The sequence below is a fragment of the Salmo trutta genome, unplaced genomic scaffold (genome assembly GCF_901001165.1).
Source record: "Salmo trutta unplaced genomic scaffold, fSalTru1.1, whole genome shotgun sequence".
Taxonomy (NCBI): Eukaryota; Metazoa; Chordata; class Actinopteri; order Salmoniformes; family Salmonidae; genus Salmo; species Salmo trutta.
The window spans coordinates 1,104,591-1,120,995 of NW_021823509.1; the positions used below are offsets into that span (position 1 = coordinate 1,104,591).

The 16,405-nt window shown below is 44.1% G+C and overlaps 1 protein-coding gene across 1 annotated transcript in view; it reads left to right on the plus strand.

Moving 5' to 3' along the window:
* The first annotated feature begins 5,610 nt into the window (after positions 1-5,610).
* LOC115191205 (beta-1,3-N-acetylglucosaminyltransferase manic fringe) overlaps positions 5,611-16,405 on the plus strand; it is a 41,795-nt gene continuing 31,000 nt past the window's right edge. The window contains exon 1 of the mRNA XM_029749145.1: positions 5,611-6,544. Coding sequence (XP_029605005.1) covers positions 6,113-6,544 — 432 coding nt within the window. The 5' untranslated portion in view covers positions 5,611-6,112. The remainder of the gene's footprint in view (positions 6,545-16,405) is intronic.

Below are 16,405 nucleotides of genomic sequence, written 5' to 3' on the forward strand. Positions count from 1 at the left end.
AGGTACCCAGTCATATAGGTCACCTGTTCAGGTATCCAGTCATATAGGTCACCTGTTCAGGTACCCAGTCATATAGGTCACCTGTTCAGGTATCCAGTCATATAGGTCACCTGTTCAGGTATCCAGTCATATAGGTCACCTGTTCAGGTACCCAGTCATATAGGTCACCTGTTCAGGTATCCAGTCATATAGGTCACCTGTTCAGGTATCCAGTCATATAGGTCACCTGTTCAGGTATCCAGTCATATAGGTCACCTGTTCAGGTACCCAGTCATATAGGTCACCTGTTCAGGTATCCAGTCATATAGGTCACCTGTTCAGGTATCCAGTCATATAGGTCACCTGTTCAGGTACCCAGTCATATAGGTCACCTGTTCAGGTATCCAGTCATATAGGTCACCTGTTCAGGTATCCAGTCCTATAGGTCACCTGTTCAGGTACCCAGTCATATAGGTCACCTGTTCAGGTATCCAGCCATACAGCTCACCTGTTCAGGTATCCAGTCATATAGGTCACCTGTTCAGGTATCCAGTCATATAGGTCACCTATTCAGGTATCCAGTCATATAGGTCACCTGTTCAGGTATCCAGTCATATAGGTCACCTGTTCAGGTATGCAGTCATATAGGCCACCTGTTCAGGTATCCAGTCATATAGGTCACCTGTTCAGGTATCCAGTCATATAGGTCACCTGTTCAGGTATCCAGTCATATAGGTCACCTGTTCAGGTATCCAGTCCTATAGGTCACCTGTTCAGGTACCCAGTCATATAGGTCACCTGTTCAGGCACCTGTTCCGGTATCCATACCCCTGTTCATACTAGGTCACCTGTTCAGGTATCCAGTCATATAGGTCACCTGTTCAGGTATCAGTCATATAGGTCACCTGTTCAGGTATCCAGTCATATAGGTCACCTGTTCAGGTATCCAGTCATATAGGTCACCTGTTCAGGTATCCAGTCATATAGGTCACCTGTTCAGGTATCCAGTCATATAGGTCACCTGTTCAGGTATCCAGTCATATAGGTCACCTGTTCAGGTATCCAGTCATATAGGTCACCTGTTCAGGTATCCAGTCATATAGGTCACCTGTTCAGGTATCCAGTCATATAGGTCACCTGTTCAGGTATCCAGTCATATAGGTCACCTGTTCAGGTACCCAGTCATATAGGTCACCTGTTCAGGTTATCCAGTCATATAGGTCACCTGTTCAGGTATCCAGTCATATAGGTCACCTGTTCAGGTATCCAGTCATATAGGTCACCTGTTCAGGTATCCAGTATATAGGTCACCTGTCAGGTATCCAGTCATATAGGTCACCTGTTCAGGTACCCAGTCATATAGGTCACCTGTTCAGGTATCCAGTCATATAGGTCACCTGTTCAGGTACCCAGTCATATAGGTCACCTGTTCAGGTACCCAGTCATATAGGTCACTGTTCAGGTATCCCAGTCATATAGGTCACCTGTTCAGGTACCCAGTCATATAGGTCACCTGTTCAGGTATCCAGTCATATAGGTCACCTGTTCAGGTATCCAGTCATATAGGTCACCTGTTTCAGGTATCCAGTCATATAGGTCACCTGTTCAGGTATCCAGTCATATAGGTCACCTGTTCAGGTATCCAGTCATATAGGTCACCTGTTCAGGTATCCAGTCATATAGGTCACCTGTTCAGGTATCCAGTCATATAGGTCACCTGTTCAGGTATCCAGTCATATAGGTCACCTGTTCAGGTACCCAGTCATATAGGTCACCTGTTCAGGTATCCAGTCATATAGGTCACCTGTTCAGGTATCCAGTCCTATAGGTCACCTGTTCAGGTACCCAGTCATATAGGTCACCTGTTCAGGTATCCTGCCATACAGGTCACCTGTTCAGGTATCCAGTCATATAGGTCACCTGTTCAGGTATCCAGTCATATAGGTCACCTATTCAGGTATCCAGTCATATAGGTCACCTGTTCAGGTATCCAGTCATATAGGTCACCTGTTCAGGTATCCAGTCATATAGGTCACCTGTTCAGGTATCCAGTCATATAGGTCACCTGTTCAGGTATCCAGTCATATAGGTCACCTGTTCAGGTACCCAGTCATATAGGTCACCTGTTCAGGTATCCAGCCATACAGGTCACCTGTTCAGGTATCCAGTCATATAGGTCACCTGTTCAGGTATCCAGTCATATAGGTCACCTATTCAGGTATCCAGTCATATAGGTCACCTGTTTCAGGTATCCAGTCATATAGGCCACCTGTTCAGGTATCCAGTCATTAGGTCCCTGTTCAGGTTCCACCTAGGTCACCTGTTCAGGTATCCAGTCATATAGGTCACCTGTTCAGGTATCCAGTCATATAGGTCACTGTTCAGGTATCCAGTCATACAGGTCACCTGTTCAGGTATCAGTCATATAGGTCACCTGTTCAGGTATCCAGTCATATAGGTCACCTGTTCAGGTATCCAGTCATACAGGTCACCTGTTCAGGTACCCAGTCATATAGGTCACCTGTTCAGGTATCCAGTCATATAGGTCACCTGTTCAGGTATCCAGTCATATAGGTCACCTGTTCAGGTATCCAGTCATATAGGTCACCTGTTCAGGTATCCAGTCATATAGGTCACCTGTTCAGGTATCCAGTCATATAGGTCACCTGTTCAGGTACCCAGTCATATAGGTCACCTGTTCAGGTATCCAGTCATATAGGTCACCTGTTCAGGTATCCAGTCATATAGGTCACCTGTTCAGGTATCCAGTCATATAGGTCACCTGTTCAGGTATCCAGTCATATAGGTCACCTGTTCAGATACCCAGTCATATAGGTCACCTGTTCAGGCATGTGGTCTTACCTTAATGTAATGTGATACACACACCTACATACACACATAACGTTGGAGGATCATGTGATTGAGTGTGTGTGTGTGTGTGTGTGTGTGTGTGTGTGTGTGTGTGCGCGTGCGTTCAGGTGGAAGGTTCATATAGGTCACCTGTTCAGGCATGTGGTCTTACCTTAATGTAATGTGATACACACACCTACATACACACATAACGTTGGAGGATCATGTGATTGAGTGTGTGTGTGTGTGTGTGTGTGTGTGTGTGTGTGTGTGTGTGTGTGTGTGTGTGTGTGTGTGTGTGTGTGTGTGTGTGTGTGTGTGTGTGCGCGTGCGTTCAGGTGGAAGGTTGGAGGTGAAGAGGTGGATTGTCAGGTACTTAAGATTTCAGCCCAGCCTCATTGCTCTGTATTCAGGGTCAGATGACCATGTCTCCCTTGAGTGATGGAGGTATTTGATGGCACCTACGAGCCCCGAAAGTGCACTGCACTTAAACAAGAAATGAAGCTTTTTGTTATTTGAATGATTGTGTAAAAGTCACATCAGTTAATTTGTGCAGATCTTTGAATTGCCTGGCTTGACCTAAATGGCTGTATAGGATGGGAGCTCATCCATAGCTTAGTCTTATACATTTACATACTACTGTAAATTGGCTTCATGGGTATCAGACCATTTGTAGTGTATGGGATGTGAATGTGACTCTGTAGCCTGCACTGCTGTAAGTGCATTTTAAAGTGTATAAAGAGTTCTTTATTCATTTCTATGGTAAAGGACTTGTAGGATAAACCTCTTTTATGTATCTCCAATAAAAAGCCACACTTGAACACAGTCTAATCCCCTGTCTGGGCTGCGTCCCAAATGGCACCCTATTCTCTATTTAGTGCACTACTTTTTACCAGGGGGCCTATAGGAAACAGGGTGCCATTTGGGATGCATCCTTGGTCCTCTGTATAGATTGGGGCCGAGATACAAAGCCCTGCTAAAAGGCTCCCTTGACTCTCTGGGTCTTTGTTCAAAGTGGAGAGCAATGTACTTGCTGTTTTAAAAGGGCCTTTTCAGCTAGGCCGTAAACCGATCCTGGGCCTTGCCTAGCTGGGGTGTGCCCAGGACGTCTAGGGTTTACCTGGGGGACCGAGCGGGTGGATGTGGGATTGGGTGGAGGGGAGGGGATGGAGGAGAAAGAAAGAGAGTGGGGGATGTGGGAATGGAGGAAGGGAGGTGGAGAGGTGGAGGAGAAAGAGAGAGAGAGAAAGGCAGCTGGTCAGTAGGAGGGAAGGGAGGGATGGAGGGATGGATGGTAAGAAGAGAAGGCTGAGAAAGGACAAACAAACAAAGGTGTGGATGAGGGTTGCGCGTTTGTCCTCTCATTGATTCTCTGGTGAATTAATTGTATCAGCCTCTTTCTCTTCCATTTATCGACCTCTCTTTCTCTCTTTTATCAAACGCTGTCCCTGAAAGGGGAGGATAGCCTATATACTGTATGCAAAGACAAGAACGAGCCTAAAGTAATGTGATGCTTACTGGGATACAGACAGTGTTGTGTCAATACTCTACAAGCAAAAATATTGCATACAAGACTGTAAAACTGAATATTAGCCTAAAGCGGAATCTGATTTGGAGCCAAAGGTCCAGAGTTTTGCCTGGGGCAAGTCACAACTCCCCACCCTATGAACACTTCTGAGAACCCCCACATCTCTCCCACCGCCATTAAAACAAGCTTGATCTGCGACAGGCCTTTCCTGATTGACTGTGGCCTATGCAGTGATTAGGCCCTACTGCGCTCCATAATTAAGGCTCTAATTGGCAACGCTTGGGGAACATGATGTGGGCAATGGGCATGCATGATGATTGATAATTCCTAAAATCCATCTCTGGTGTGATGACATTCATTAACCTCTACTAGCCTATGTGCTTCTCTCTCTGCATAAATGAACCCCTCTAGCCTCCGCCAAGTCCTTATCAGTCTCGACTATTCATTTAGTCATACTTCAGATCAAGCCTCTGCACGCTATGCAGTTGTCTTGCTGCTTCCTTCCCCCACATCTACAGATGAAGGCTCCATCACAAATAGAATCCTTTCCCCTACATAGTGCCCTACATTTGCCCAGAGCCCTACGGCCCTGGCCAAAAATAGCGCACTAGGGAATAGGGTGCTATTTGGGAGGCGTCGGGAGAATTATTTGGGCATTGCCAATAACAGTTAAGCTCCTAGTCATGTCAGAAATGGACAGAACCTGTTGAGGATTAACCCGTAAACAGTCTGGGCTTTTGTGCCACATGCAAGAACTCATCTCTGGTGCGAGACTCTCTCCCTGGAGAGAAAGAGAGTGAGAGAGAGAGGGAAGGTTAGATGGGTTTTTACAATGAATGTTCTCATTCCTAAAATAGCCCACCCTATTGGTTGTCTGACCGGTAGTGTCTCATCAGTTTCAAAAGCTGTCGGGAATTGTCTTTTCTATTTTACAATGTAGTTTTGGGGGGGATTCTTTAAAATGGTGAGTCAAAGCCTATGGATGGAGTCTCTGGCAGATGTGCACTGACTAGTGGAAGTGTCACTAAAACGTTATTGTTCATCAAACGTTATGTTACTTTCTGTTACAAATACAATGTTAAAATTGGTAAATGGATTAAAGCAATAAAAACTTTACTAAATCCCAACGGGATTTAAATTGTTCTCTCTACTGTTAATTTGTCATTCAAATGACGCACGGTGCCTTTACCGAAGGGAAGAGGCGGACTGATTGCAGTGGTGAGGGAACGAATGACACATTTCTCCTCCCTTCCGCTGGCGCTGAAACTCCAGGGAGAAGTGACAGGTAGGAAGACCGTTGTGTAGCTACCAGACCAGGCAGACTCAGATTAACAAAAATGTCAAACTCATGATAGAAAATGGTTCACAGTAAAGTCGACAGTTGGTGAGAGAGACAGTTATAAAAGTTTTGATGGGAAGTTGCCAGAGAAATGCATATTAGTTTGAGAATACACTTTACAACTTCGATGTGGATCATTTTATATTTAAGGTCACAATGAGTGGACAGCAAACTTTTTAAAACTTAAAATTGTCATAACAAAAAGGAATTGATAGCCCATATAAAATACGTGGGGCAGTGTCAGAATGATTTGTTAACGGAAGGCGCTTGTCATCGGAGGATGATCACTAAATTAGATCAGAATACATTACAGAAGGAAGTTGAGGATGTGTTCAACAGGTCGAGACATAATACTCCCTTGATCACATCCACTTTCTGTCCGCCTCAAATGAAATAGCCTACAATCTCAGTTTATCATGCATAGAAGGAGGATGCTTCGGGCACTACCTGTTTTTATATTAATGTTCTTCATCGTTTTAATCGTGGACTTTCAACTAAGGACGCGGAATCTCCACAAACTCAATTCTATTCACAATCCGTCCGGGGGAGACTTACTGCGCTCGATTCAAGAGGCGCCTCTCTCCCCGGCAAAGGAGCCACCAAAGCCGGCCAAGTTTCCTCGACAACCCGCCGCTGTCTCTACTATGAACCAGACTGTTGGTGGCTTACAAGCGGAGATACAGAGAAGGAGAGACAAGTTGAGGGCTTTGGAACAGAGAAGGGTTGTCGTCACTCCATCCCTGTTGAGGTTAACGGACATCTTCCTCGCGGTGAAGAGCACCGGGAGGTTCCACGGCACGCGCCTCTCTCTCCTCCTCGAGACGTGGATCTCCAAGACCAAGGAGCACGTGAGTGTGATTGATTGGTCCAGCACGTATTCGTCAACGTTTTTTAAATGTTACCTAATGTTATAGGGTACTTTGACCAGGGACCATTCAATTATCAAGTAACATTGAACTTTTTGGGGATATAGCCTACAAATGTCAAGAATACTCATATCACTGTCTTTTTGCTTTACTGTAGGCCTGCCTCGTTCAGAGTCATTTTATTGCAATAACCTAGATATCACTGATTAGTGACATGGATAACCAATAGCCTCAACAGTCCCCTTATTCACAGTTATTACATGGTAGGTGACCAGTGGTAACATGGGAATAGGTCTACAGTTATTACATGGTAGGTGCACAGTGGTAACATGGGAATAGGTCTACAGTTATTACATGGTAGGTGACCAGTGGTAACATGAGAATAGGTCTACAGTTATTACATGGCAGGTGGACAGTGGTAACATGAGAATAGGTCTACAGTTATTACATGGTAGGTGACCAGTGGTAACATGGGAATAGGTCTACAGTTATTACATGGTAGGTGCACAGTGGTAACATGAGAATAGGTCTACAGTTATTACATGGTAGGTGACCAGTGGTAACATGGGAATAGGTCTACAGTTATTACATGGTAGGTGCACAGTGGTAACATGGGAATAGGTCTACAGTTATTACATGGTAGGTGACCAGTGGTAACATGGGAATAGGTCTACAGTTATTACATGGCAGGTGCACAGTGGTAACATGGGAATAGGTCTACAGTTATTACATGGTAGGTGACCAGTGGTAACATGGGAATAGGTCTACAGTTATTACATGGCAGGTGCACAGTGGTAACATGGGGATAGGTCTACAGTTATTACATGGTAGGTGACCAGTGGTAACATGGGAATAGGTCTACAGTTATTACATGGCAGGTGCACAGTGGTAACATGGGAATAGGTCTACAGTTATTACATGGCAGGTGCACAGTGGTAACATGGGAATAGGTCTACAGTTATTACATGGTAGGTGCACAGTGGTAACATGGGAATAGGTCTACAGTTATTACATGGCAGGTGTACAGTGGTAACATGGGAATAGGTCTACAGTTATTACATGGTAGGTGCACAGTGGTAACATGGGAATAGGTCTACAGTTATTACATGGTAGGTGACCAGTGGTAACATGGGAATAGGTCTACAGTTATTACATGGTAGGTGACCAGTGGTAACATGGGAATAGGTCTACAGTTATTACATGGCAGGTGCACAGTGGTAACATGGGAATAGGTCTACAGTTATTACATGGTAGGTGACCAGTGGTAACATGGGACTAGGTCTACAGTTGTTACATGGTAGGTGCACAGTGGTAACATGGGAATAGGTCTACAGTTGTTACATGGTAGGTGCACAGTGGTAACATGGGAATAGGTCTACAGTTATTACATGGTAGGTGACCAGTGGTAACATGGGAATAGGTCTACAGTTATTACATGGTAGGTGATCAGTGGTAACATGGGAATAGGTCTACAGTTATTACATGGTAGGTGCACAGTGGTAACATGGGAATAGGTCTACAGTTATTACATGGTAGGTGCACAGTGGTAACATGGGAATAGGTCTATAGTTATTACATGGTAGGTGACCAGTGGTAACATGAGAATAGGTCTACAGTTATTACATGGTAGGTGACCAGTGGTAACATGAGAATAGGTCTACAGTTATTACGTGGTAGGTACACAGTGGTAACATGGGAATAGGTCTACAGTTATTACATGGTAGGTGACCAGTGGTAACATGGGAATAGGTCTACAGTTATTACATGGTAGGTGACCAGTGGTAACATGGGAATAGGTCTACAGTTATTACATGGTAGGTACACAGTGGTAACATGAGAATAGGTCTACAGTTATTACATGGTAGGTGACCAGTGGTAACATGAGAATAGGTCTACAGTTATTACATGGCAGGTGCACAGTGGTAACATGGGAATAGGTCTACAGTTATTACATGGTAGGTGCACAGTGGTAACATGGGAATAGGTCTACAGTTATTACATGGCAGGTGCACAGTGGTAACATGGGAATAGGTCTACAGTTTATTACCATGGTAGGTGCACAGTGGTAACATGGGAATAGGTCTACAGTTATTACATGGTAGGTGACCAGTGGTAACATGGGAATAGGTCTACAGTTATTTCATGGCAGGTGCACAGTGGTAACATGGGAATAGGTCTACAGTTATTACATGGTAGGTGCACAGTGGTAACATGGGAATAGGTCTACAGTTATTACATGGTAGGTGACCAGTGGTAACATGGGAATAGGTCTACAGTTATTACATGGTAGGTGCACAGTGGTAACATGGGAATAGGTCTACAGTTATTACATGGCAGGTAACCTAACCTACACAGTTATAGTTCAGTTCTTAGGGCTGGAGGGCTTGTTGATTGAGAAACACCTAATTTAGTCACTATGGCCCAACTCAGCTGGTCCTCTTCCTGTTTTGAACAGTCATGTTCTTTACAGAACAAAGCAGCACTTCCTACTTCACTACTTTCTACACTGAGTCAACATGACTGGGGCTTTTGACTATCAGACTGTATCAGAGTTATAGTGAAGCATATGTGAGGAGTAGTCTAGTAGTCCCATTGCTGTCGTGTTAGGTGTGGCTGTATAGTAGGGGTAGCAAATTACACACACACACACACACACACACACACACACACACACACACACACACACACACACACACACACACACACACACACACACACACACACACACACACGTATTAGGACATAACTCTTTTGGAAGACCCTATCTTCCTAGGTCCTATCTTGAAGTGGCTTGTCAAAGCGAAATCCCAACAAGCATCTAACAATGTCACACTTCTAGAAGAAGTGTTTGAGATGGCTGTTGGAAGCTGTGTTTGTGTGAAATGACTGCCAAGCAGATATACATGGGGTACTTTGTATTGTAAAAGTTGTAGAACACATACTTCATTGGCAGTTGGCACTTATCATTCCAGTTTTGGTTCTCATAGACAATGATAGTGTTCCCAATACATGTTTTCAAAGCATTTGTTTACCCATGTACCTGTTCCTCAAAATATGAGGCACATTTTGTACGTGCCTTTTCTCTGAAGAAGTATGCAAATGTCAGCGATTTCTTCAGGTCGTGTAAAAGTCTCAGCCAGTGATTCAGATGGACAGACAGGGTGACTCGTGGTTTGGTCGTCAGCAGATGTTAACTTTAGTCTTAGTTTTAGAGAAGTGAAATCATCAGCTCTCTCTCTTTCACCCGTCTCTCTCTCTCTCCCCCCGTCTCTCTCTCTCTCTCTCTCTCTCTCCCCCCCGTCTCTCTCTTCAGCTGAGAGTCAGAACGGAAGCTCTGTAGAACCTCAGAGGAAATGTTTTCCCTCCAACAGTGTTGTCATGGCTACTATCTACAGATGATGTGTATATAGTCTAATGTTGCTTATTTTCATTTCTTACAAGTGGAACGTTAACGCAAAGATTCTGGCTATTTGCTTTTCTCGACCCTAACATACATGCACACACGCGCACACATACACGAGCACGTGCGCTACACACACACACACACACACACACAGTTCTATGTTCTCTTCATAGACTTCCTGTTCTCAGATCAGTTTCCGTTTCAACATTGTTGCTCTGCGGCTGTGGCGTCACCCTGGCACAGACAGCAAACACACAGACACACACAGCATCCTGTAGTAGTGTTGTATGTGTGTGTGTTGTGTGTGTGTGTGTGTCAAAATGACACAACACAAAAGATAAACCATGTACTCCTGTCCATACTCCATTAGAAGAGACAGATGATTTAAAGTCACAGTAGTACACTGATACAGGACCCAGCTGCATTACACTCTATAGGAGAGAAATCTATCCAGCTTTGTTTTACAGCATGAGTAAAAGAGACAGATTTATCTCTCTCTCTCTCTCTCTCTCTTCTCTCTCTCTCCTCTCATCTCTCTCTCTCTCTCTCCTCTCTCTCTCTCTCCCCCAGTCAACTCCCACTGTCTAGTTACGAGCCACTGCCAGCCCCCACTCAAGACATCTTGGCTCTTCAGCCTCTTTAGCCCAGGCAGAATGATAGGGCCCTAGCGGACATTATGGAGCCGTGGGTGCTGGTGCAGTTGCCTGATTATGACTGTCAGGGAGGAAACTAATGACACAGGGCCTCTGGGTCCTGAGTCAAGCAGGCCTCTTTTGGTTCCATCACCAGGGATCGATCTGTGAATTACTCCTCCTTGAACGAGTGATGGGATGGAGGGATGGCGGAGGAAGAAGCAAAAAATACCCACAGGGGCTAGGGGGAGGAGAGGAATAGGAGGGCTATAAAATGGCTGAAGGGAAGATTTAGAGGTAGCTTTACTCGATATGAGAAGTAGAGGGAGGCTGTACTGTTGTTTCAATGGAGATAGATGGAGTGCAGATCACATGGGTGGTGTGTGTGTGGTGTGTGGGTGTGTGTGTGGGTGTGCCTGCCCACGGCTTTACATTAACCTAAGTGATCGCCTTAATAGCTTTAGTGCACTAGATGAACTGCATGTATCTATCATAGAGCCCTGTCTTCCCACTACAAACACACACACACACACACACACACACACACACACACCACACACACACACACACACACAACACACACACACACACACACACACACACACACAACACACACACACACACACACACACACACATACATACACACACACACCACCACACACAGAGAATGAGAAAGAAGGAGAGAGAGAGATATAGACAGGAGGAGAGGATCTGCTCTATTATATTACCACCGTGGTGAATTACACCCCGTAACACCTGTTTTATCCACCCAGAGGGTGCTCTATTATATTATCACCGTGGTGAATTACACCCGTAAAACACTGTTTTATCACCCAGAGGCTGCTCTATTATATTATACACCGTGGTGAATTACACCCCGTAAAACCTGTTTTATCCACCCAGAGGGTTGCTCTATTTTATTACACACCATGGTGAATTACACCACCGTAAACACTGTTTTAATCCCCAGAGGCTGCTCTATTATATTATACACCGTGGTGAATTACACCCCGTAAAACACTGTTTTATCCACCCAGAGGGTGCTCTATTTTATTACACACCGTGGTGAATTAAACCCCGTAAAACACTGTTTTATCACCCAGAGGCTGCTCTATTATATTACACACCGTGGTGAATTACACCCTGTAAAACACTGTTTTATCCACCCAGAGGGTGCTCTATTTTATTACACCACCGTGGGTGAATTACACCCCGTAAAACACTGTTTTATATCCACCAGAGGCTGCTCTACTATATTACACACCGTGGTGAATTACACCCCGTAAAACACTGTTTTATCCACCCAGAGGCTGCTCTATTATATTACACACTGTGGTGAATTACACCCCGTAAAACACTGTTTTATCCACCCAGAGGCTGCTCTATTTTATTACACACCGTGGTGAATTACACCCCGTAAAACACTGTTTTATCCACCCAGAGGCTGCTCTATTATATTACACACCGTGGTGAATTACACCCCGTAAAACACTGTTTTATCCACCCAGAGCCTGCTCTATTATATTACGCACCGTGGTGAATTACACCCCGTAAAACACTGTTTATCCACCCAGAGGCTGCTCTATTATATTATACACCGTGGTGAATTACACCCCGTAAAACACTGTTTTATCCACCCAGAGGCTGCTCTATTATATTACACACCGTGGTGAATTACACCCCGTAAAACACTGTTTTATCCACCCAGAAGGCTGCTCTATTATATTACACACCGTGGGTGAATTACACCCCGTAAACACTGTTTTATCCACCCAGAGGCTGCTCTATTATATTATACACTGTGGTGAATTACACCCCGTAAAACACTGTTTTATCCACCCAGAGGCTGCTCTATAATATTATACACCGTGGTGAATTACACCCCGTAAAACACTGTTTATCCACCCAGAGGCTGCTCTATTATATTATACACCGTGGTGAATTACACCCCGTAAAACACTGTTTTATCCACCCAGAGGCTGCTCTATTATATTATACACCGTGGTGAATTACACCCCGTAAAAACACTGTTTTAATCCACCCAGAGGCTGCTCTATTATATTACACACCATGGTGAATTACACCCCGTAAAACACTGTTTTATGCACCCAGAGGGTGCTCTATTATATTATACACCGTGGTGAATTACACCCCGTAAAACACTGTTTTATCCACCCAGAGCCTGCTCTATTATATTACATACCGTGGTGAATTACACCCGTAAACACTGTTTTATCCACCCAGAGCCTGCTCTATTATATTACGCACCGTGGTGAATTACACCCCGTAAAACACTGTTTTATACACCCAGAGGCTGCTCTATTATATTACACACCGCGGTGAATTACACCCCGTAAAACACTGTTTTATCCACCCAGAGGCTGCTCTATTATATTATACACCGCGGTGAATTACACCCCGTAAAACACTGTTTTATCCACCCAGAGGCTGCTCTATTATATTATACACCGTGGTGAATTACACCCCGTAAAACACTGTTTTATCCACCCAGAGGCTGCTCATTATATTATACACCGTGGTGAATTACACCCCGTAAAACACTGTTTTATCCACCCAGAGGCTGCTCTATTATATTATACACCGTGGTGAATTACACCCCGTAAAACACTGTTTTATCCACCCAGAGGCTGCTCTATTATTTATACACCGTGGTGAATTACGCCCCGTAAACACTGTTTTATCCACCCAGAGGCTGCTCTATTATATTACACACCGTGGTGAATTACACCCCGTAAAACACTGTTTTATGCACCCAGAGGGTGCTCTATTATATTATACACCGTGGTGAATTACACCCCGTAAAACACTGTTTTATCCAACCAGAGGCTGCTCTATTATACTATACACCGTGGTGAATTACACCCCGTAAACACTGTTTTATCCACCCAGAGGCTGCTCTATTATATTATACACCGTGGGAATTACACCCCCGTAAAAAACTGTTTTATCCACCCAGAGGCAGCTCTATTATATTAGACACCGTGGTGAATTACACCCCGTAAAACACTGTTTTATCCACCCAGAGGCTGCTCTATTATATTATACACCATGGTGAATTACACCCCGTAAAGCACTGTTTTAGTCCACCCAGAGGCTGCTCTATTATATTATACACCGTGGTGAATTACACCCCGTAAAACACTGTTTTATCCACCCAGAGGCTGCTCTATTATATTATACACCGTGGTGAATTACATCACCGTAAGCACGTTTATCCACCCAGAGGCTGCTCTATTATATTACCCGTGGTGAATTACACCCCGTAAAAACACTGTTTTAATCCACCCAGATGCTGCTCTATTATATTATACCCGTGGTGAATTACACCCCGTAAAGCACTGTTTATCCACCCAGAGGCTGCTCTATTATATTACACCCGTTGTGAATTACAACCCCGTAAACACTGTTTTATCCAACCCAGAGCCTGCTCTATTATATTACATACCGTGGTGAATTACACCCCATAAACACTGTTTTAATCCACCCAGAGCCTGCTCTATTATATTACGCACCGTGGTGAATTACACCCCGTAAAACACTGTTTTATCCACCCAGAGGCTGCTCTATTATATTACGCACCGCGGTGAATTACACCCCGTAAAACACTGTTTTATCCACCCAGAGGCTGCTCTATTATATTACACACCGTGGTGAATTACACCCAGTAAAACACTGTTTTATCCACCCAGAGGCTGCTCTATTATATTACACACCGTGGTGAATTACACCCCGTAAAACACTGTTTTATCCACCCAGAGGGTGCTTTATTATATTACACACATGGTGAATTACACCCCTTAAAACACTGTTTTATCCACCCAGAAGCTGCTCTATTATATTACACACCGTGGTGAATTACACCCCGTAAAACACTGTTTTATCCACCCAGAGGGTGCTCTATTATATTACACACCGTGGTGAATTATACCCCATAAAAAAACTGTTTTATCCACCCAGAGGCTGCTCTATTATATACACACCGTGGTGAACTACACCCCGTAAAACACTGTTTTATCCACCAGAGGGGGCTCTATTATATTACACACCGTGGTGAATTACAACCCCGTAAACACTGTTTTATCCACCCAGAGGCTGCTCTGTTATATTACACACGCGTGGTGAATTACACCCCGTAAAACACTGTTTTAATCCACCCAGAGGGTGCTCTATTTTATTACACACCGTGTGAATTACACCCCATAAAAAACTGTTTATCCACCCAGAGGCTGCCCTATTATATTACACACCGTGGTGAATTACACCCCGTAAAACACTGTTTTATCCACCCAGAGGCTGCTCTATTATATTATACACCGTGGTGAATTACACCCCGTAAACACTGTTTTATCCACCCAGAGGCTGCTCTATTATATTATACACCGTGTTGAATTACACCCCGTAAAACACAGTTTTATCCACCCAGAGGCTGCTCTATTATATTACACACCGTGGTGAATTACACCCCGTAAAACACTGTTTTATCCACCCAGAGGCTGCTCTATTATATTATACACCGTGGTGAATTACACCCCGTAAAACACTGTTTTATCCACCCAGAGGCTGCTCTATTATATTACACACCATGGTGAATTACACCCGTAAACGCTGTTTTATGCACCCAGAGGCTGCTCTATTATATTATACACCGTGGTGAATTACACCCCGTAAAACACTGTTTTATCCACCCAGAGCCTGCTCTATTATATTACATACCGTGGTGAATTACACCCCGTAAAACACTGTTTTATCCACCCAGAGCCTGCTCTATTATATTACGCACCGTGGTGAATTACACCCCGTAAAACACTGTTTTATCCACCCAGAGGCTGCTCTATTATATTACACACCGTGGTGAATACACCCCTAAAACACTGTTTATCCACCCAGAGGCTGCTCTATTATATTACACACCGCGGTGAATTACACCCCGTAAAACACTGTTTTATCCACCCAGAGGCTGCTCTATTATATTATACACCGTGGTGAATTACACCCCGTAAAACACTGTTTTATCCACCAGAGGGCTGCTCTATTATATTATACACCCGTGGTGAATTACACCCCGTAAAACACTGTTTTATCCACCCAGAGGCTGCTCTATTATATTATACACCGGGTGAATTACACCCCGAAAACACTGTTTTATCCACCCAGGAGGCTGCTCTAGTTATATTATACACCGTGGTGAATTACACCCCGTAAAACACTGTTTTATCCACCCAGAGGCTGCTCTATTATTATACACGTGGTGAATTACACCCCGTAAAACACTGTTTTATCACCAGAGGCTGCTCTATTATATTATACACCGTGGTGAATTACACCCCGTAAAACACTGTTTTATCCACCAGAGGCTGCTCTATTATATTATACACCGTGGTGAATTACACCCCGTAAAACACTGTTTTATCCACCCAGAGGCTGCTCTATTATATTACACACCGTGGTGAATTACACCCGTAAAACACTGTTTTATGCACCCAGAGGGTGCTCATATTATATATACACCGTGGTGAATTACACCCCGTAAAACACTGTTTTATCCACCCAGCCTGCTCTATTATATTACATACCGTGGTGAATTACACCCCGTAAAACACTGTTTTATCCACCCAGAGCCTGCTCTATTATATTACGCACCGTGGTGAATTACACCCCGTAAAACACTGTTTTATCCACCCAGAGGCTGCTCTATTTATACACCCGTGGTGAATTACACCCCGTAAAACACTGTTTTATCCACCCAGAGGCTTCTATTATATTACACACCGTGGTGAATTACACC